Here is a 19,179-nt window from a genome sequence, read left to right on the forward strand (position 1 = left end):
ACCAATTTAAGTCCTGGTTTGACTCTGGCTTGAAGGCCTGATTTAACTTCTGATTTAAGTCCTGATTTGACTCCTGCTTTAAGGCTTGATTTAACTCCTGGTTTGAGGCCTGATTTAACTCCTGGTCTGACTCCTGGTTTAAGGCCTGATTTAACTCCTGGTTTAGTTTAAGGCCTGGTTTGGTTTAAGGCCTGGTTTAAGGCCTGGTTTAAGGCCTGATTTGGTTTAACTCCTGGTTTAAGGCCTGGTTTGGTTTAAGACCTGGTTTAACTCCTGGTTAAGGCCTGGTTTGGTTTAAGGCCTGGTTTAACTCCTGGTTAAGGCCTGGTTTGGTTTAAGGCCTGGTTTAACTCCTGGTTAAGGCCTGGTTTGGTTTAAGGACTGGTTTAACTCCTGGTTAAGGCCTGGTTTGGTTTAAGACCTGGTTTAACTCCTGGTTAAGGCCTGGTTTGGTTTAAGGACTGGTTTAACTCCTGGTTAAGGCCTGGTTTGGTTTAAGACCTGGTTTAACTCCTGGTTAAGGCCTGGTTTGGTTTAAGGCCTGGTTTAAGGCCCACACACGGCAGCCGGCAGTGCCCCGGGCCGGGCGGCAGAGCTGCTCCCGGATGGAGCGAGGGGCTCCTGGAGCTGCTGCTCCTGGCAGGGCAGGCAGGGAGGGAGGGGAGGTTCCCCCGCCTGGGCAGGGCATTCCCAGGATGTTCCCCAAATATTCCAGCCCCTCTCCAACACACAGGGGTGGGAGCAGGGGAGCGCTGGAGCCAGCCCAGCCTGAGCCCCAGGAGGGACCCAGGGCACCAATGGGTGCTGGAGCTGCTCCAGCCCAGCCTGAGCCCCAGGAGGGACCCAGGGGGTGCCGGGGCTGCTCCGGCCCGGTCTGAGCCCGGCTGGGAGATCCTGAGCGGGCCCAGGGGTCTGAGGGATGGGATGATGTGGGCCTGATATTTCTGGGGCTGAGAGATTTTAGCCTGCTGGCAGCTGCTAACCTTTTTCCCCAAGGGAATATTTCTCAAGAAAGCTTCTTTTCAAAACAGTCTTGGCAAACAACTGTCCTTTCCCAAAACAATCTTTCTCCAGGTGGTGTTTGCCTTTCTAGTTCTCAAAAAAAAACCATTTTAGCTGTTTCTCTAGTTTAACCAACGGGATTAGAGAGGTGTCGTTCCTAATCACTGATCACGTTAAGTCTGTAAGGGAACACCTTATAAAAAGCAGTAAGAATTAGTTAATAAAGCTTTTTCTATGCTCTTTGCCTTCTGAAATATTTGGGGTCTCTCATATTTTTTTTCGTGTCCTACAACGACAAGATGAGACTGGGACGGGGATGAGACGGGGATGGGACGGGGATGGGACAAGGGATGAGGCTGGGATGAGGGATGAGGCTGGGACGAGGCTGGGATGAGGGATGGGACGGGGATGGGGCGAGGGATGAGGCTGGGATGAGGCTGGAATGAGGGATGAGGCTGGGATGAGGCTGGGATTAGACTGGGATGAAGCTGGGACGAGTCTCTGGAGCTCATTCCCAGCCCCACCCCAGCTGCCCTCTCCCGGCACAGGCTCCTCCTGCCGAGCTCCCTGCCCGGCCCGAGGGGGGCTCAGGGCTGGGGACAAAGCCCAGCCCGGGGCGTGGGGCCAGCCCGGCTCCCCTGGTGCAGGGGGAGCTGCACACCCGGGGCTTTGGGACACAGGGAGGGACATGGCCCCGCACAAGGGACAGGGCCAGGGCCTCCTGCTCCCAGCTCATCTCCTGCCCAGCCTCGTGGAGAGGGAGCCACTCTGGGGATGGAAGAACTGGGGGGAAAAGGGAGCCAGGCTCAGGCTGTGCCTCTGCAGCCACCCCTTTATTAACGACTAACCTAATTAAGCACGCTCACACCGGATCACTGAGGCTGGAAAAGACCCTTAAGGTCACCAAATCCAACCACTGCCACATTCGCCACCGTGTCCCCAAGCGCCACGTGACCGAGGAAACCACGAGGACCTCTGAGCTTTACAATTTAATAACAATTCTTTTTTTTTTCCTTTTTGTTTTTTAAATAACTCCTAAGCAGGGCGGGTTAGGCGTGGTTTAAGTGCTGCGTGGGTGGCGGGGTGTCCCCGTGTCACTGCATGTAGGCGTAGCGCCAGTCCCGCAGCGGCACGTGCGTCTCCTTGACCGCCTGCGGGGACGTCCAGCGCAGGAGGTAGTGGGGACCCCCGGGCTTGTCGTTGGTGCCTGGCAGGGGACAGCAGAAAGGGCTGGTGGCACCACCGAGGGTGGCAGGGACACACAGGGACACGGGGGACAGCGGGGACACGGAGGGACAAGGGAGGTGGGAGGGACACGGAGGGACACGGAGGACGGGGACATGAAGAGACACAGAGGGACAGGAGAGATGTGGAGGGGTGGGAGGGACACAGAGGATGGGGACATGGAGGGACAGGGAGGGATGGGAAGGACAAAGAGGATGCAAGGGACAGGGGATACAAAGGATAGGAGGGATAGGAGGGATGGGGACAAGGAGGGACATGGAAGGACAGGAGGGACATAGAGGGACAGGAGGGACATGGAGGGATGGGAGGGACACAGAGGATGGGGACATGAAGAGACACAGAGGGACAGGAGGGATGTGGAGGGGTGGGAGGGACACGGAACAAGGGACACAGAGGGACAGGAGGGACACGGAGGGACAGGAGGGACATGGAGCACAGGAGGGACAGGAGGGACAGGAGGGACATGGAGCACAGGAGGGATGTGGAGGGATGGGAAGGACACAGAGGATGGGGACATGGAGGGATGAGAGGGACATGGAGAACAAGGGATGCAGGGACAGGAGGGAGGTGGAGGGACGGGAGGAACAGAGGGGACAGGAGGGACATGGAAGGACAAGGGGGACAGGAGGGTTGCAGAGAGACAGGAGGGATGGGAAGGACACCGAGGGACACAGGGATGGGAGGGACCAGGGACACAAGGAATGGGAGGGACAGGAGGGATGGGAGGGACACGGAGCACAGGAGGGATGCAGAGAGACAGGAGGGACACAGGGATGGGAGGGACACAGGGGACACAGAGGGACAGGAGGGACAGGGAGGGATGGGAAGGACAAAGAGGATGCAAGGGACAGGGGATACAAAGGATAGGAGGGATAGGAGGGATGGGGACAAGGAGGGACGTGGAAGGACAGGAGGGATGCACAGGGACAGGAGGGACACAGAGGGATACGGAGGGCAGGAAGGACATGGAGGGGCACAGGGATGGGAGGGACATGGGACAGGGACACAGAAGGACATGGAGCACAGGAGGGACACAGGGTGATGGGAGGGACACAGGGGGGAGCTGGGAAGGACTCTGGTGTCACCTGAGATGCGGGAGCCCCCGAAGGGCTGCTGGGCCACCACGGCCCCCGTGGATTTGTCGTTGATGTAGAAGTTGCCGGCGGCGTTGCGGAGCAGCCTCCGGGACTCCTCGATGACAGCCCTGGGCAGGGACAGGCACAGCCCTGAGCAGTCCCAGCACCTAGGGCTGCTGCAGAGCCACCAAAACCGGGCAAGAAGAGCTTCTGGCCCCTCCTGGGGGGTTGTGTCCCCTCCGGGGGGGTTTGTGCCTCCTCCAGGGGGGTTTGTGTTCCTTTCAGGGGGGGTTGTGTCCCCTCCAGGAGGGTTTGTGTCCCCTCTTGGGGGGTTTCTGACCCCTCATGCTCAGTTCCAGGCCTCAGGGGTTTCACACACACAGCTCCTGCATTTTCCTCCTTTGGTGTTTTTCTTTGGGTTTTTTTGCTGTTTTTTGGGGTTTTTTTTTTGTTTGTTTGTGGGTTTTTTGTTTGGTTGGGTTTTTTTGTTTTGTTTTGTTTTTGTTTTTTTTTAATTTCTTTCTCTATTCTATATTTTGTGGTTATAAAATGAAGGTCGTTACCCCTCATTGTCCAGGGAAGCTGTGGCTGCCCCTGGATCCCTGGAATTGTCCCAGGGACAGCTGCAGGTGTCCCTGCCCTGCCCTGGATCAGCTTTAAGGTCCCTCCAGCCTGAACCACCCCAGATTTCTGTGATAATTTTGGCTGATTCTCTCTGAGGTTTGCCCTCCTCCTGCTGAGTGGGCCGTGGGTTCACCCCCCCACGTGCTCCAAACATTCCTCACTGAAAAAAAAAGCTTTTTTTGGGGCCAAATAACCACTTTCAAACCATCCTTTTTCCCTCCTAGCAGGAGGAGCACCAAAAGCAGCACAGGCTTGGTGGGAAATGCTCTCTCCTCCTCTGGAGAGAAGGAAGATCCGTGGCTCACTCCAGCCGGGAAAAGCATCCCCAGCTGCTCTTCGGGGGAATTTTAGGGAATTTTGGGGATTTTGGGACTCACTTGTCCTGGGCGAAGATCGCCCCCGTGAGGCCGTAGGGGGTGGTGGTGTCGATGAGCTCCAGCACCTCCTTGTAGCGATCGTCGGGGTACACGAACACCGTCAGGATGGGCCCGAAAATCTCCTGGGGGAAGGGAAAACAGCACAAATCATCAGGATCGGCCCCAAAAAACCCACAAAAACCGTCAGGATGGGCCTGAAAATCTCCTGGGGGAAGGGGAAAACGGCACAAAACGTCAGGATCGGCCCCAAAAAACCCACAAAAGCCGTCAGGATGGGCCTGAAAATCTCCTGGGGGAAGGGAAAACGGCACAAAACGTCAGGATTGGCCCCAAAAAACAACACAGACTGTCAGGATGGGCCTGAAAATCTCCTGGAGGAAGGGAAAACACCAAAAATCATCAGGATCGACCCCAAAAAACAACACAAATTGTTGGGATCGGCCCGAAAATCTCCTGGGGGCCGGGGAAACAGCACAAATCATCAGGATCGGCCCCAAAAAACAACACAGACTGTCAGGATCAGCCCAAAAAACAACACAGACTGTCAGGATCGGCCCAAAAAACAACACAAACTGTCAGGATCGGCCCAAAAATCTCCTGGGAGCCTGGAAAATAGCACAAATAGTCAGGATTAGCCCCAAAAAACCCACAAAAACCATCAGGATGGGCCCAAAAATGTCCTGGGGGCCGGGAAAACACCACAAATCATCAGGATCGGCCCCCAAAACACCACAAACTGTCAGGATCAGCCCCAAAAACCCTACAAAAACTGTCACGATCAGGCTGAAAATCTCCTGGGAGCCAGGAAAATACCACAAAACGTCAGGATCGGCCCCAAATCCCCCAAAAAACCTGTCAGGATCAGTCCAAAAAACCCACACAGACCATCGGAATTGGCCCAAAAAATTCTGGGAGCCCAGAAAACATCACAGATCATCAGGATTGGCCCCAAAACCCCTCACACACCATCGGGATCAGCCCTCAAAACAACACACTCTGCCAGAATCAGCTCAAAAATCTCCTGGAGCCCAAAAAATGACACAAACCGTCAGGATTGGCCCCAAAAAACAACACACACCATGAGGATCAGCCCAAAAAATAACAAACCCTGTGAGGATCAGCCCCAAAATAACAAACCCTGTGAGCATCAGCCCAAAAATCTCCTGTGCAGCCCAAAAAACCACACACACTGTGAGGATCAACCCAAAAAATAACAAACCCTGTGAGGATCAGCCCCAAAAATAATAAGCCTTGTGAGGATCAGCCCCAGAATCTCCTGTGCAGCCCAAAAAACAACATATCCTATGAGGATTGGCCCCAAAAGCAACACACACTGTCAGGATTGGCCCCAAAATCACCTCTAAGCCCAAAGAATGACACAAACCGTGAGGATCAGTCCTAAAAATAACAAAACCTGTGAGGATTGGTGCAAAAATCTCTTGTGCAGCCCAAAGAACAACACACACCATGAGAATTGGCCCAAAAATCTTCAGTGAGCCCAAAAAGCAACACACACAATGAGGATTGGCCCAAAAATCTCCTGTGAGCCCAAAGAACACCACAAACCATGAGGATTGGCCCAAAAAATATCAAAACCCGTCATGATCACCACAAAAATCTCTTGTGCAGCCCAAAAAACCAACACACACCATAAGGATTGGCCCAAAACCAACAAAGACCACGAGGATCAGACCAGAAATCTCCTGTGCAGCCCAAATAAATACTCACACTGTGAGCATCAGCCCCCAAATCTCCCAGACTGGCCCCAAAATCTCCTGTGCAGCCCAAATAACTTCACAGCCCATGAGGATCAACCCCAAATCTCCCAGACTGGCCCCAAAATCTCCTGTGCAGCCCAAATAACTTCACAGCCCATGAGGATCAACCCCAAATCTCCCAGACTGGCCCCAAAATCTCTTTTTGGGCCCAAAGCCTGGGATCAGTCCCCAGAACAGGTGGGTGCTGCCCCACCCCAACCAGCCCAACCCTAAATCAGGGCCCCATCCCTGCAGGAACCCACCCCAGAGCAGGGATTCGGGATGGGGATCCCCCCAGAAGCTCCCACCTCCATCATGAGGGGGTCCCAGGCCCCCCTGCAGGGATTTGGGATGGGGTCCCAGGGGTCCCACAGGGATTTGGGAGGGGGATCCCCCACACCTTTCTCATGAAGAGGTCCCAGGGTGCCCCAGAGGGTTTGGGATGGATCCCCCACACCTCTCTTATGATGGGGTCCCTGCAAGGATTTGGGATGGGATCCCAGGGGTCCCTGGGGGGATTTGGGATCTCAGGGTGCCCCACAGGGATTTGGGATCCCCCCTCACCTCTCTCATGATGGGGTCCCGGGGGTCCCTGCAGGGATTTGGGATGGATCCCTCACCTCTCTCATGATGGGGTCCCTGCAGGGATTTGGGATCCCCCCTCACCTCTCTCATGATGGGGTCCCGGGGGTCCCTGCTCTCCACGATGCAGGGCTCTATGAAGTACCCGACGCTGTCGTCGCAGCCGCCGCCCGCCAGGACGGTGAGGCTGGGGGAGCTCCGGGCGTGCTCCAGCCACCTCCGGATCCGGGCAAAGGCCTGGGGGGCGAGGGGAGACAGGAGAGAGTGGATTGGGGGTCTGGAAGCCTGAGAGGGGGTCTGGGCTGGGGGTGACAGGAAAACAGTGGGATTTGGGGGTCTGAACGGGGGGTCGGGGCTCTGGAAGGAGGTTTGGGGGGACTGGAAGGGGGTTTGGGGGTCTGGAAGGAGGGTTGGGTTGGGAGTGAGAGGAAATGAGTGGGTTTGGGGGTCTGAACAGGGGTTTGGGGCTCTGGAAGGAGGTTTGGGGGTCTGGAAGGAGGTTTAGGTTGGGGATGACAGAAAACGAGTGGGTTTGGGGGTCTGAATGGAGGTTTGGAGGTCTGGAAGGAGGTTTAGGGGTCTGGAAGGGGGTTTGGGGCTCTGGCAGGAGGGTTTGGGGTTCTGGAACGGGGTTTGGGGTTCTGGAATGGGGTTTGGGAGGACTGGAACGGGGTTTGGGTTGGGGATGACAGGAAATGAGTGGGTCTGAAAGGGGGTTTGGGGGTTAAAAGGGGTTTGGGGGTTAAAAAGGGGTCTGGGTCCTCTCAGGACATGCCACTCCCAGTGCCCTCCCAGCTGAGGAGCAGGGAATGCACACAAACCCCTCGGGCCTAGGACGATTTCTGAGGGAAATCCCCCCTTTTCACGAGCAGGGCCCGTTCAGCTGACCCCCAGCCCCTCACCGTCCCCACTCCTGCAGCAAACCCCTCCCCTGGGCTGCCCCGAGCTCACCTTGTCATCGATCACCGCCGAGAAGAACGTCCCAAAATCCTGGGTGGGCTGCGGGCGGGCAGAGAGGGGGATGAGAGCACACCCCGAGAGCTCCCTCAGGAGCTGGGGACACCTGCAACACCCCAAAACCTCCTCCCCCTGTCCGAGGAACCAGGGGCACCTGCAACACCCCAAAAACCTCCTCCCCCTGTGCGAGGAGCCGGGGACACCTGCAACACCCCAAAACCTCCTCCCCCTGCCCGAGGAACCAGGGGCACCTGCAACATCCCCAAAAACCTCCTCCCCCTGTCCGAGGAACCAGGGGCAGCTGCAACACCCCAAAAATCTCTTCCCCTGTCCGAGGAGCCAGGGGCAGCTACAACACCCCCAAAAATCTCTTCCCCCTGTCCGAGGAACCAGGGGCACCTGCAACATCCCCAAAAATCTCTTCCCCCTGTCCGAGGAGCCGGGGGCAGCTGCAACATCCCAAAAACCTCCTCCCCCTGTCCGAGGAGCTGGGGACACCTGCAACACCCCAAAAACCTCCTCCCCCTGTCCGAGGAACCAGGAAGAGCTGCAACATCCCCAAAAACCTCCTCCCCCTTTGCGAGGAGCTGGGGACACCTGCAACACCCCCAAAAACCTCCTGCCCCTGTCCGAGGAGCCGCCCTTGTCCTGGACGAGCCCAGCCCTCCCCGCGGACTCGGCTACAAGTTAATTTCTCACCGCGGCCGGGAGCGGAGCGGCGGCGGGGGGGACGCCGAGCCCCGTTCAATGGGAATTAGCAGCCGGTCCCCGCAGCCCCTAATCCCATCAGCCTCCCGCTGAGCCGCAAAGCCCTTCAGCAACCCGGCAGCTCCGCTCACATCTCCCACTTTGATCTTGCCGTGCTCCTCCAGCAGCTTCTCTTTGATGCGGGGCCACAGCGCGGCGGGCGCGTAGAGCCGCGAGCAGGCGGAGCATTTCTGCCCGCCGAACTCGAACGCCGAGCGCAGCGTCCCGTTCACGGCGCTGCCCACGTCGGCAGAGCTGTGCACTACGTGGAAGTTCTTCCCGCCGCACTCTGGGGACGGGAAAAGGGTCACGGGCAGCTCCCCCCGAAATGTGCCCGGTGCTCTGCCCACCCCCGCCTGGGTGGGGTTCGGTGCCTTGGGATTTTGGGTTTGGTGTTTTTCATGGATTTGTAATCCTTGTATTTAGTGTGTGTTTGGTGTTAGTTTAGTGGATTTGTATTTAGTGTATATTTCCTGTATTTGCATTTAGAGTATATTTAGGGTATGTATATTTAGTGTTTATTTAGGGTATGTGTATTTAGTGTGTATTTAGGGTATGTGTATTTAGCGTGTATTTAGCGTGCGTGTATTTAGCGTGTATTTAGCGTGCATTTAGCGTGTATTCAGCGTGTATTCAGCGTGTATTCATATTTAGTGTATTTGTAGTTAGTGTATGTTTAGTGTATTTGTAGTTAGTGTATATTTAGTGTATTTGTATTTAGTGAATATTTAGTGTATTTTGTATTTGGTGTATATTTAGTGTATTTGTATATTCGGTGTATATTCGGTGTATATTTGTATTTGGTGTATATTCGGTGTATATTCGGTGTATATTTGTATTTGGTGTATATTTGGTGTATATTCAGTGTATTGTATTTGGTGTATATTTAGTGTATATTTAGTGTATTTGTATTTAGCATATATTTGGTGCATATTTGGTGCATATTTGGTGTATAATTTGTATTTAGTGCCCAGCTCCAAACCCCACACACGGTGCAGCCGCTGCTCTCCCGTTTGGGGCAGACACAGCAATTCCTCTCCGGGCCTGGCAGTCAAGGACACCTCCCTGCCTCAGGCCCCAGAGATGGAAACAAAAGGGAGGTGGGGACAGCAAACTTGGGGTGAATGACTTCATTAGCTGGAGCTGTAATTGGAGGATTAACCCCTGATATGCAAATGGACCAAACTTATCAAAGTGTGAACACCTGTGGTCCATTTTTGGGTGCAGCCCCTGGGGGCTTTGTGTGCCCCAGATATACCTGAGGCCCTTCAGTAAATAAATAAAAAGCAGTTCTGCTTCTTATTCCCTTAATTTTGTCCGGCCTGTGTTTTTAGGGAGCCCCCAAAAGGCATCAGGACAGGGAGAGCCGTGATCCTGGGGGCACAACCCTGCAGCAGGCGGATAAAACCCACGGAAAAGGGACCAACCTGAATTCCCAAACCTTGGAACTCCAAACTCCGGGGTCCAACCTCCACCTCCCACCCACGGAACCGCTCCCACCCTGAAATCCCACCAACACTCCCCCCTGGCTGAATTTCCTGCGTGCTCAGGGGTGGGAACGCTGCCCCTCTCCCCCAGGCAGGGGAGAAGCCCCCTCACCCCTGCACCCCCCAGGAGGAGGGAGCAGAGGCCGTACCTCCGGCCAGGCGCGGGAAGTTGCGGTAGCGATCCAGGTTTTCCGAGACCTGCTTCCAGAGGCGCTTGAAGGTCCTGGAAGGGGAGAGAGGAACTGCTCAGGGCACTCCTGGCTCTGCACACAGCCAAAGGCACACGGGGGGGATGTGACCTGGTGGGAAAGCCCCCCAAGAAATGGGATGCCCTGATGGGAAACCCTCAAAAAAAAGGGATGCCTTGATAGGAAAACCCCTAAAAAAAGGGGATGCCCTGATGTGAAACTCCTCCAAAAAAGGGATGCCCTGATGTGAAACTCCTCCAAAAAAGGGATGCCCTGATGGGAAACTCCTCCAAAAAACGGATGCCCTGTTAGGGAACCTTCCAAAAAAGGGATGCTCTGATGGGAAATCCCCCCAAATAAGGGATGCCTTGAGAGCAAACCTCCTTAAAAAAGGGATGCCCTGATGTGAAACACCTACAAAATGGATGCCCTCATGGGAAGCCCCCCAAAAAAGGGTTGCCCTGATGGGAAATCCTCCAAAACAATGGATTCCTTGAGAGCAAGCCCTCTAAAAAAAGGGATGCCCTGATGTGAAACGTCTCCAAAAAAAGGGATGCCCTGATGGGAAACCCTCTGAAAAAAAGGATGCCCTGCACAGGGAAGTGGGACTGAGAGCACAGGTATCAAACAAAGGCTCCACACAGCAGCTCCACGGCTTTAAACATAAACTGTTGCAGGGAAGAGCACGGAGTGAGCATCCAGAAGTTTCTGTTCCTCCCCTCTCCCCCCTTCCCTCCAGGCCTTACTGTGACAAACGCTTCGGCTGGAAAACAATAAAAATGGAAATGGCCTCGCAGCGGGAGGCTCAGCCATGAGCTGAGAGCTCCCCACCTGCCCGGCCCCACGCTCACCCGAGCATGGCCTGGCCCTGGAGAGGGGACCCAGGGTGTGACAGCCCCTGCAGGGACCCCTCAGCACCTCTGACACCCCGTGGGACACAGCCAGAGCCCAGGGGAGCAAACCCACCAGGGGGAAAACCCACCTGGGGCACAAACAATCCACCTGGTGGGAAAACCCACCCGGAGCAGCAGCCTCAGGGCATCCCTGGAGGTGTCACTGCCACTCTGGCTGCTCCTGTGCCCCTCCCTCCCCAGCACAGAAACCTGGCTCAGGCACTTTCTGTCACCAGCTTTAACCCCCTGCTCTGACATAACCATGCAAGCTCATCCTGCCAGCTGCAGCAGCCCTCCCCAGCGCTGGCCTGGCGCTCCAAGGGGGCAGCAGGGCAGCCCCAGCCCCTCCCTGCCCGTCCCCAACCTACGGCACGCTGCCGGTGAAGTTGAGGCCGCAGAAGTGCTCGGAGCTGGTGACGGTGTCCCCGAACTCGGGGCCGTCCGCGGGCACGAACTGCACCACGTTGGGGGGCAGCCCTGCCTCCAGCAGGATCCTGTAGACGGCGTAGCTGGAGAGCAGGGCCGTGTCACTGGGCTTCCAGAGCACCACGTTCCCCTGGAGGGAGAGAACACCTCGTGAGGAAGGGCTGAATTCCCTGGAACAGCCCCTTAGGAAGGGCTGAATTCCCTGGAACAGCCCCTGAGGAAGGGCTGAATTCCCTGGAACACCTCACAAGGAAGGGCTGAATTCCCTGGAACAGCTCCTGAGGAAGGGCTGAATTCCCTGGAACAGCCCCTGAGGAAGGGCTGAATTCCCTGGAACAGCTCCTGAGGAAGGGCTGAATTCCCTGGAACAGCTCCTGAGGAAGGGCTGAATTCCATAACAGCCCCTGAGGAAGGGCTGAATTCCATAACAGCCCCTGAGGAAGGGCTGAATTCCCTGGAACAGCCCCTGAGGAAGGGCTGAATTCCCTGGAACACCTCACAAGGAAGGGCTGAATTCCCTGGAACAGCTCCTGAGGAAGGGCTGAATTCCCTGGAACAGCTCCTGAGGAAGGGCTGAATTCCCTGGAACAGCCCCTGAGGAAGGGCTGAATTCCCTGGAACAGCCCCTGAGGAAGGGCTGAATTCCCTGGAACAGCCCCTGAGGAAGGGCTGAATTCCCTGGAACAGCTCCTGAGGAAGGGCTGAATTCCCTGGAACACCTCGTGAGGAAGGGCTGAATTCCCTGGAACACCTCCTGAGGAACATCTGAATTCCCTGGAATCCCATCCCAGAGCTGGGATTCTCAGCCTTTTTTCCTTTGCTGTGTTCCCTGTATTCTTTATTCCCTGTATTCTTTGCACACACATCTGTAGCTCTGTAGCCTCTTGTTAGTGGCTGCTTTTCCAGTACTTTTCCATGGCCTTTCCCTAGGCAGAAGGACAAATTCCAGAGCTCCAAGCCCCACGGCTCCAAAGCCATCTTGGTTCTACCAGGGAAACAAGGCTGAGAGCAACTCCTTGAGATGGATTTTCATGGACAGAGCACAGCCAGGGCTGAGGGGAGACTCCAGAGAAGGGGCTTGACCTGGGGGGAACTGCACCAACACTCATCCTCCTAATTGGTGCTTTTTATCAATTATGCCAATTTCCTAAAACCTATAAAAATGTATTCACCCCTGGTGGGGGTGGGCTTTTCCACCTTTCCATAGCTGTCCCTGAAGGCTTTCAAATAAAGATCTGCTCTTGTATTACCTCCTCACTGAAATCATCCCAAGTTTCGTTTCCAGGCTGGGAAAAAGGCAACACCAGCATTGTTTGGGCAGGACCGGGCGTGCCCTGCTCAGCTGAGGGCACAAACCTCTCCTTTTCCTCTCACCACGGGGCTGTGCCAGCCTTGCACACCCTCCCCTCCAGGGGTGAGCCCTGCCTTCCCCAAGGGGAGCTGGAGAGGCGGCCCTGGATCCTGCCTCAGGTCACAGCAATGTCACCAGCAATGTCACCAGAGCCCTGGTTCCTGCCTCAGGACACAGCAATGTCACCAGAGCCCCTGGTTCCTCCCTCAGGACATACGAATGTCACCAGCAATGTCACCAGAGCCCCTGGATCCTGCCTCAGGACACAGCAATGTGCTCCCCGTGTCACCAGTGGCCCTCAGGACACAGCAGTGTGCTCCCCGTGTCACCAGTGGCCCTCAGGACACAGCTCCCCGTGTCACCAGTGGCCCTCAGGACACAGCAATGTCACCAATGGCCCTCAGGACACAGCAGTGTGCTCCCCGTGTCACCAGTGGCCCTCAGGACACAGCAGTGTGCTCCCCGTGTCACCAGTGGCCCTCAGGACACAGCAGTGTGCTCCCCGTGTCACCAGTGGCCCTCAGGACACAGCAGTGTGCTCCCTGTGTCACCAGTGGCCCTCAGGACACAGCAGTGTGCTCCCTGTGTCACCAGTGGCCCTCAGGACACAGCAGTGTGCTCCCTGTGTCACCAGTGGCCCTCAGGACACAGCAATGTCACCAATGGTCCTCAGGACACAGCAGTGTGCTCCCTGTGTCACCAGTGGCCCTCAGGACACAGCAATGTCACCAATGGTCCTCAGGACACAGCAGTGTGCTCCCTGTGTCACCAGTGGCCCTCAGGACACAGCTCCCTGTGTCACCAGCTCCGGGCAGGCCCAGCAGGTGTCTGTGAAACCAAACTCCTGCCCGGATTAACCCAGCTCAGGCAGCACAAGGGGCTGGAGGGCCCCGCTGGTGCCACCCCACCCCCTGGGCGCCGTGCCAGGCCTCCCTGTGACCCCGGTGACAGCCCCGTGTCCCTGTCACACAGCCCGGCCCCCCTGCACCGGGTCACAGCCCTGGGGAGGGCTGCACGGGGAGCGCTGGACTCTTGTCCCCTGCTTTCCAGGGATTTGCTGGGCAGGAAAACTCCTCCTGGGCACAGCTCCTCCAATCCTCCCCTCCAAACAGGGAGAGAAATCAGCTGAGTAAGAACCCTGCAGGCAGCTGGGACACCCAGGCACAGCCGGGCACGGCGCTCCGGCAGCCTGGGCTGTCACAGTCACAGCTCCTGGGCTGCTCCAATCCCGAGGAACTCCCATTCCCAGGACTGCCTGAATGGATCTCCCCAGTGCCCAACCCCCTGCTGAAACACTGCGGCTCCAATTAACATCCTCCAATTAGGCAGCGTTTTCTCCTAACTTCAACTCCAGGTGCCCCCTGCTGCTGAGCTTTTCCAGGCACTGCTGATGTCCTGCTGCCTCCTGCTCCCGGCACAGGGTGCAGGATTCCCTCCCCTGCAGCATCCCAGGGAATCACTGCCACACCGAGCAGGGGGAGCCACGGGATGTCCCCATCTGTCCCTCAGAGCTGCCAGCGCGGGTTTGGCCCGTCCCAGCAGGGCTCACTGCTCTGGGGTGAGCTCACGGCAGATTTCCCAGAGCCAAGGGGCTCCCTCGGATCCTGGGGTGGAAGGAAGGGACCCTCCTCTCCAGAAATCTTCCCAGCTCCACGGTGGCTTCACCCCCTCCTTGTCCCCCCATTCCTGCCCTACACAAGTGACACTCAAATGCTTCACTCAAACAAGGCTTCAAAGGTGATGTTCCCAAATTAAAAGCTCCGTGCTCTCCAGCCTCTCTGGGGCCAGCAGGAAATCCAAGCCTAATTAGCAAAGAGCTGAGGACAATTTGTTGGTTTTTTTTCTTTCCCAGTGCAGCAATAAATTAATTATTCCTGGCCCAAATTCGTCAGGTTATTACAGTCTCTCCCCAAAATCCACCCTGTAGAGAGGCAGGAGTTGCTGTGCTCCATGGGCTGGGACACAAATGGGAATGTGCAGAAATGCTTTTTACCAATGCTTTGATTTTTTTGGGATATTTTTTCACTTTCTGAGCTCTCCTGTCTACCAGTTCAGTGCTAAAGGACAGAGGCACAGCCTGCCCTTGCCTTCCCTGGCCCTAACACACCCACTGCACCCAAAAAGTGTCATCCCAGAAGAATCTGAGCAGCTCAAAACTGGTTACACTTTCATGTCCCGACAGCACCCCGAGCCCAGGCGGGAAATCAAACCCTCCTGTGTTTATTCCCGGATCCCAAAGCCAGCCTGGGAAGGGAAGCACACCTTGCTTCAGAACAAAAACCCCAGAAGGGCAGGTTTGGGCAGTGTGTGCTTTCCCAGCACTTCCACACTGGAAATCCAGACACTGGGATGCTTTAATTAAAGTCTAATTGGTGATTGGGTCAAGGGGTCCGACAGGCCCCAGGCGTGTTTGTGAACAGCCCCAGGGGTGTCTGTGAACAGCCCCAGGGGTGTCTGTGAACAGCCCCAGGGGTGTCTGTGAACAGCCCCAGGGGTGTCTGTGAACAGCCCCAGGGGTGTCTGTGAACAGCCCCAGGGGTGTCTGTGAACAGCCCCAGGGAGGCTCAGCTCCCTCCTTGCCCAGCCCAGGCGAACCTGAGGGCCAGGATCCTTCTCCCAACCTTTCCCTGCCCTCTGTCCCCCTGTCCTGCCCCCCTGTCCTGTCCCCCTGCCCCGTCCCCCTGTCCCCCAGGACTCACCATCAGCGCCGGAGCCCCCGCCAGGTTCCCCCCGATGGCCGTGAAGTTGAAGGGGGACACGGCAGCCACGAACCCCTGCGGAGGGAAGGGAGAAGGGGCCATGGGCAGGCTCCTGCCCCGCAGCGCGGGCCCGGCGCGGGGCGCGGGGGGCCCGGCTCACCTCCAGCCCCCGGTACACCATGGAGTTGGTGCTGATGTCCACGCTCAGGGGCTGGCTCTGCTCCAGCTCCAGCGCGTACTTGGCGTTGAAGCGGAAGAAGTCGATGAGCTCGGCAGCGGCGTCGATCTCCGCCTGGATCACGGTCTTGCCCTGCAGGGAGGGTGTCGGAGTGCAGGGCGTCCCTCTGGCTGCCCTGGAGGGTCTGGGACCCTGGCAGGGGGGTCTGGGACCCTGGCACAGGGCCCAAGGTGACACTGTCTTTGATCTCACCCCATGGGAAAAATTACCAGCATTGCATGAAGAACTGCAGACCCCAAGAGTTTGATGTGAATAGGAGTTAGTTTATCACAGGGTGCAAATGGGGAAGGCAAGAGGGAGGAATCAGGGTGTGGCCCTGTCCTTCATCGTTCTTGTCCTCCATCTTCTGCTGTGGTGGGTCACAGGGGATTGGTTTAGGACAGAAGTGACGTGTCTGACAGAGGCAGTAGGTATTGGTAATTAATTGTAAATAAAAAATACATCATTGTGGATGATGGTTGGGTCAGAGAAAAGTACAAAAGGTCTGAGGCCTCAGGGGAGTCACCTCATGCCCTTGCTGCAGCAAGGACCTTTACTGGGCACAGAAAGAACTGAGAGATAAGAGACAATAAACAGCCTTGAGAAACCTGAGCTGGCAAACTCCAACTCTTCCTTCTGCTTCTGGCAGGGGCATTCAAGGAAAAAAGACTCTAAACCAACACATCTCGGGACGACCAACCCGAGAGGAGGGAAGGGAAGGGGGAATGCAGCAGTGGGGCAGGGCTGTCTGTGCGGTGCCCCTCCCAAGCTCAGCTCCCAAAGATGGGGCCTCCTGCACGGCCCCACACTGACCCTGCTCCCGGGAGCAGCAAGGAGTGGGATCACCCTGCATCCCCTCACAGAGCACCTCCAGCCATTCCCACTGCCAAAGCCCCCCCTGCCCTGCCCTCCCAGCTCCTGCAGTGCCCTCCTGCCCAGCCCAGCCTCTCCTGCAGCCCCTACCTGCCCGATCATGGTCTTGGCCAGCACTTCTGCCCGCCGCGGGCCGCTCAGCATGTCAGCCGCCTTCAGGAAGATCTGCGCCCGGTCCTGCACAGGCTTCAGGTCCCATTCCTTCCTCGCTGCCAAGGCAGCGTTGATGGCCTTGTTAATGAGCTCCTGTGGAGGCAAAGGGGAAAAGGCAGCAAGGAGGGACCTCTCCAGGTTCCTCTCAGGGTTCCTCTCCACCCCAGGTCACAGAGAAAAGTGAGGGGTCACCCACAAACCACGGGTGCCATCACAACCCCGAATCTGCAGCTCCTGGTGTGGGTTTGTTCTGGGATCCCTGGGGCCTGGAAGGGCTCCTGGAGCCTCCCTGCTCACAAAATGCACTTCCACTTGCTAAACCCAGGCCAAGTGCTGCTGCTTCCCCAGAAAACAGCCAGGAGGAGGGGGGACACAGAGGTGCACTCACCTTGCTGGCATAGCAGTACTTGGCCACCTTGTGTGCATGGTTAAAGGGCTGGGAAGAGAAGAAAAGGCTCTGTAGGAACCAGTCCCAGGATCCTCCTGCAGGGCCCCCCTGCTCTGTTCTCCCCCATTTAATGAGAAGCCCCTGACTCACCGAGAGCTGGTACCTCACCGTGGGGGTCCACACCTCCTCCCCCCCGATGACACACGGGATGTCCTCAGTCTTGCCCTTCAGGTCAGCCAGGGCCTGGCAGAGAGGAGAACGTGGTGGGAGCAGCTCCCAGCCCCTCCAGCCGCCCTCCATCCCCCTTCCCACGGGCAGAGGGGATTGGAACAGGCTCCGGCCAGGGGGGGCCCACAGGAGGCACGGCTGTCCCCACGGGGAAAGGAGCAGGAGCTGGGCAGGATCGGGATGTCACAGCAGGGAGAGCCTGGGGCAGTCGTGCAGCTCAGCCCGGGCCCTTCCAGCCCCAAAATCCCCAAATCCCGGCTCCGGTACCTTCTGGAGCGCCGCTCGCTCGGGGCTGCCCGGCTTGAACTCCAGGATGGGCTCGTTGGTCACCTGGATGGCCGAGCGGTGCTGCCATCTCCGCCTGCGACAGGGCGGGACAGGAATCGCTGGAATTCCCCCGTTCCCTCCTTCCCCAGCATCGCGGGGACTCCTCAATCCCGGGAACACCTCAGTCCCGGGGACGCCCCAGACTCGGGGTCACTTCAGACCCGGGGACGCCTCAGTCCCGGGGTCACTTCAGACCCGGGGACGCCTCGGACCCGGGGTCACTTCAGTCCCGCTCTGCCCGCCCAAACCAGCTCCATCCCTCCCGCTGGATGAGAGCCGGGAGCCGAGCCCGGAGCTCGCCCCCAGCCCACCACCCCTTCTCCTCGCTCGGGGAAAAGCGCTGGGAAAGGCTTTTTTAAGGGACGAGGCACATGGTGAGCTCCGGATCGACCCGGGCTGCTCCGGCAGCCCCACGCTCCGCCGGCTCCTGGCAAAGTCCAGGGGGCAAAAGCCGCGCGGGCACCCCGGGCACAGCCGGACCTTGGCAGCGCCCCAGCCCACTGCGAGCTACACTGAGCGATAACGCCCGAAAAAAGGGGAAAACGGAGAAAAAAGAGGGGAAAACAAAGGGGAAGACGAGGGGGAAAGGGGGAGAAAAAAGAGAGAACAAGAAAAAAGGAGAAGACAAGGGGGGGAAAGGGGAAAAGCAAGGGGGTAAAGGAGGAAAACCAGGCGGAAGCAGTGGAAAACAGGTGAAAACAAGGGTAAAAGGGAAAACAAGGGGTAAACTGTGGGAAATGGGTACAAACGGGGTGAGGAGGGGAAAAACAAAGGGAAAAACGAGGGAAACAAGGGCGGAAAGGAGAAAACAGCTGAAAACAGTGGGAAAGAAAGGGCTGGCAGTGCCTGAGGTTGGCAGCGGCACGGCTCCCGCGGGGATGGCAGGAGCGGCAGCGCGGATCGAGCGGCCCCCGGGACACTGCGGGAAGGGGGCAAGGGAAGGGAAGGGAAGGGAAGGGAAGGGAAGGGAAGGGAAGGGAAAGGAGCCCGCACTCACCCGCACTCCCTCAGCGCCCGCAGCTGCCGCCACATCCCAGCCCCGCCGCGCTCCCGGCCCGCGGCCGCTACCACCCGCCGCGCGGGAAGGAGGGGGGGTGGGCGGGGACACAACCATTGATTAATTAATAAATTAACAAAGCCCCTGGGGCCGCGATGCGGAGGAGCGGCCCCACGCCCTCCGCTCGCTGTGTGTGAGGGTGCGGGCCGTGTCCCCCCCGCCCGCGGGGTGCCCGTGGGGTGTCCCGGGAGCGCGGCCCCCCCCGCGCGGGGATGGTTGCGCCCGCAGCGGGGGGCGGTGGCGCGCGCGGCACGTGGGAAGGGGCGGGGCGCGGGAAGGAGCCAAAAATCATTTCAAAAAGGGAAATTCGGGAAAAACAACAACAAAAGCGGCCCGAGGAGAGCAGCGGGAGAGGATCTGGACGGGGGGAAAAGAGAAAAGCTACTGCGAGTCCCTCTGGGAACTGAGAATTACCGGAAAAGGGGTGATTTTAACCCAAAGGTGCAGCCTGGCTGGGGCACAGGGCCAGGAGAGGGCTGAGGTGTGCAGGGGGGATTTTAATTTCCAGGGAGAGTCATGTGTCAA

At 57.5% G+C, this 19,179-nt stretch overlaps 1 protein-coding gene and 1 long non-coding RNA gene across 3 annotated transcripts; both read right to left on the reverse strand.

Annotated features, from left to right (window-relative positions):
* Positions 1 to 1,978: 1,978 nt before the first annotated feature.
* On the reverse strand, positions 1,979 to 18,690 carry ALDH4A1 (aldehyde dehydrogenase 4 family member A1). Of its 2 annotated transcripts, XM_063417024.1 has the most exons (15): positions 18,595 to 18,690; positions 17,538 to 17,631; positions 17,193 to 17,285; positions 17,043 to 17,090; positions 16,592 to 16,747; positions 15,572 to 15,721; positions 15,412 to 15,486; positions 11,304 to 11,491; positions 10,004 to 10,077; positions 8,460 to 8,656; positions 7,615 to 7,662; positions 6,748 to 6,900; positions 4,325 to 4,446; positions 3,333 to 3,451; positions 1,979 to 2,209 (listed from the first exon to the last, which is right to left on the reverse strand). In XM_063417024.1, the coding sequence occupies exons 1-15, from the start codon at positions 18,627 to 18,629 to the stop codon at positions 2,097 to 2,099; spliced, it is 1,665 nt and encodes a 554-aa protein (XP_063273094.1). In that variant the 5' UTR covers positions 18,630 to 18,690; the 3' UTR covers positions 1,979 to 2,096. The 2 variants fall into 2 exon arrangements, with proteins under 2 accessions (XP_063273094.1, XP_063273096.1); XM_063417026.1 differs by lacking the exons at positions 1,979 to 2,209; positions 3,333 to 3,451; positions 4,325 to 4,446 and adding an exon at positions 4,709 to 4,777.
* On the reverse strand, positions 7,696 to 8,452 carry LOC134560737 (uncharacterized). The gene is made up of 3 exons (XR_010082790.1): positions 8,218 to 8,452; positions 7,841 to 8,019; positions 7,696 to 7,792 (listed from the first exon to the last, which is right to left on the reverse strand). It is a non-coding gene; the product is annotated as an uncharacterized LOC134560737 (long non-coding RNA).
* Positions 18,691 to 19,179: the final 489 nt, after the last annotated feature.

Source organism: Prinia subflava, chromosome 21, assembly GCF_021018805.1.
Source record: "Prinia subflava isolate CZ2003 ecotype Zambia chromosome 21, Cam_Psub_1.2, whole genome shotgun sequence".
NCBI lineage: Eukaryota > Metazoa > Chordata > Aves > Passeriformes > Cisticolidae > Prinia > Prinia subflava.

Excerpts from the sequence above, each read along its gene's own strand:
- ALDH4A1 (XM_063417024.1), bottom strand. The coding sequence starts at position 18,629 with ATGTGGCGGCAGCTGCGGGCGCTGAGGGAGTGCGG. Across the intron at positions 16,748-17,042 it reads AGTACTGCTATGCCAGCAAG|GAGCTCATTAACAAGGCCAT; the intron begins GTGAGTGCACCT and ends TTGCCTCCACAG. Across the intron at positions 11,492-15,411 it reads CGGGGGCTCCGGCGCTGATG|GGGAACGTGGTGCTCTGGAA; the intron begins GTGAGTCCTGGG and ends CTCTCCCTCCAG.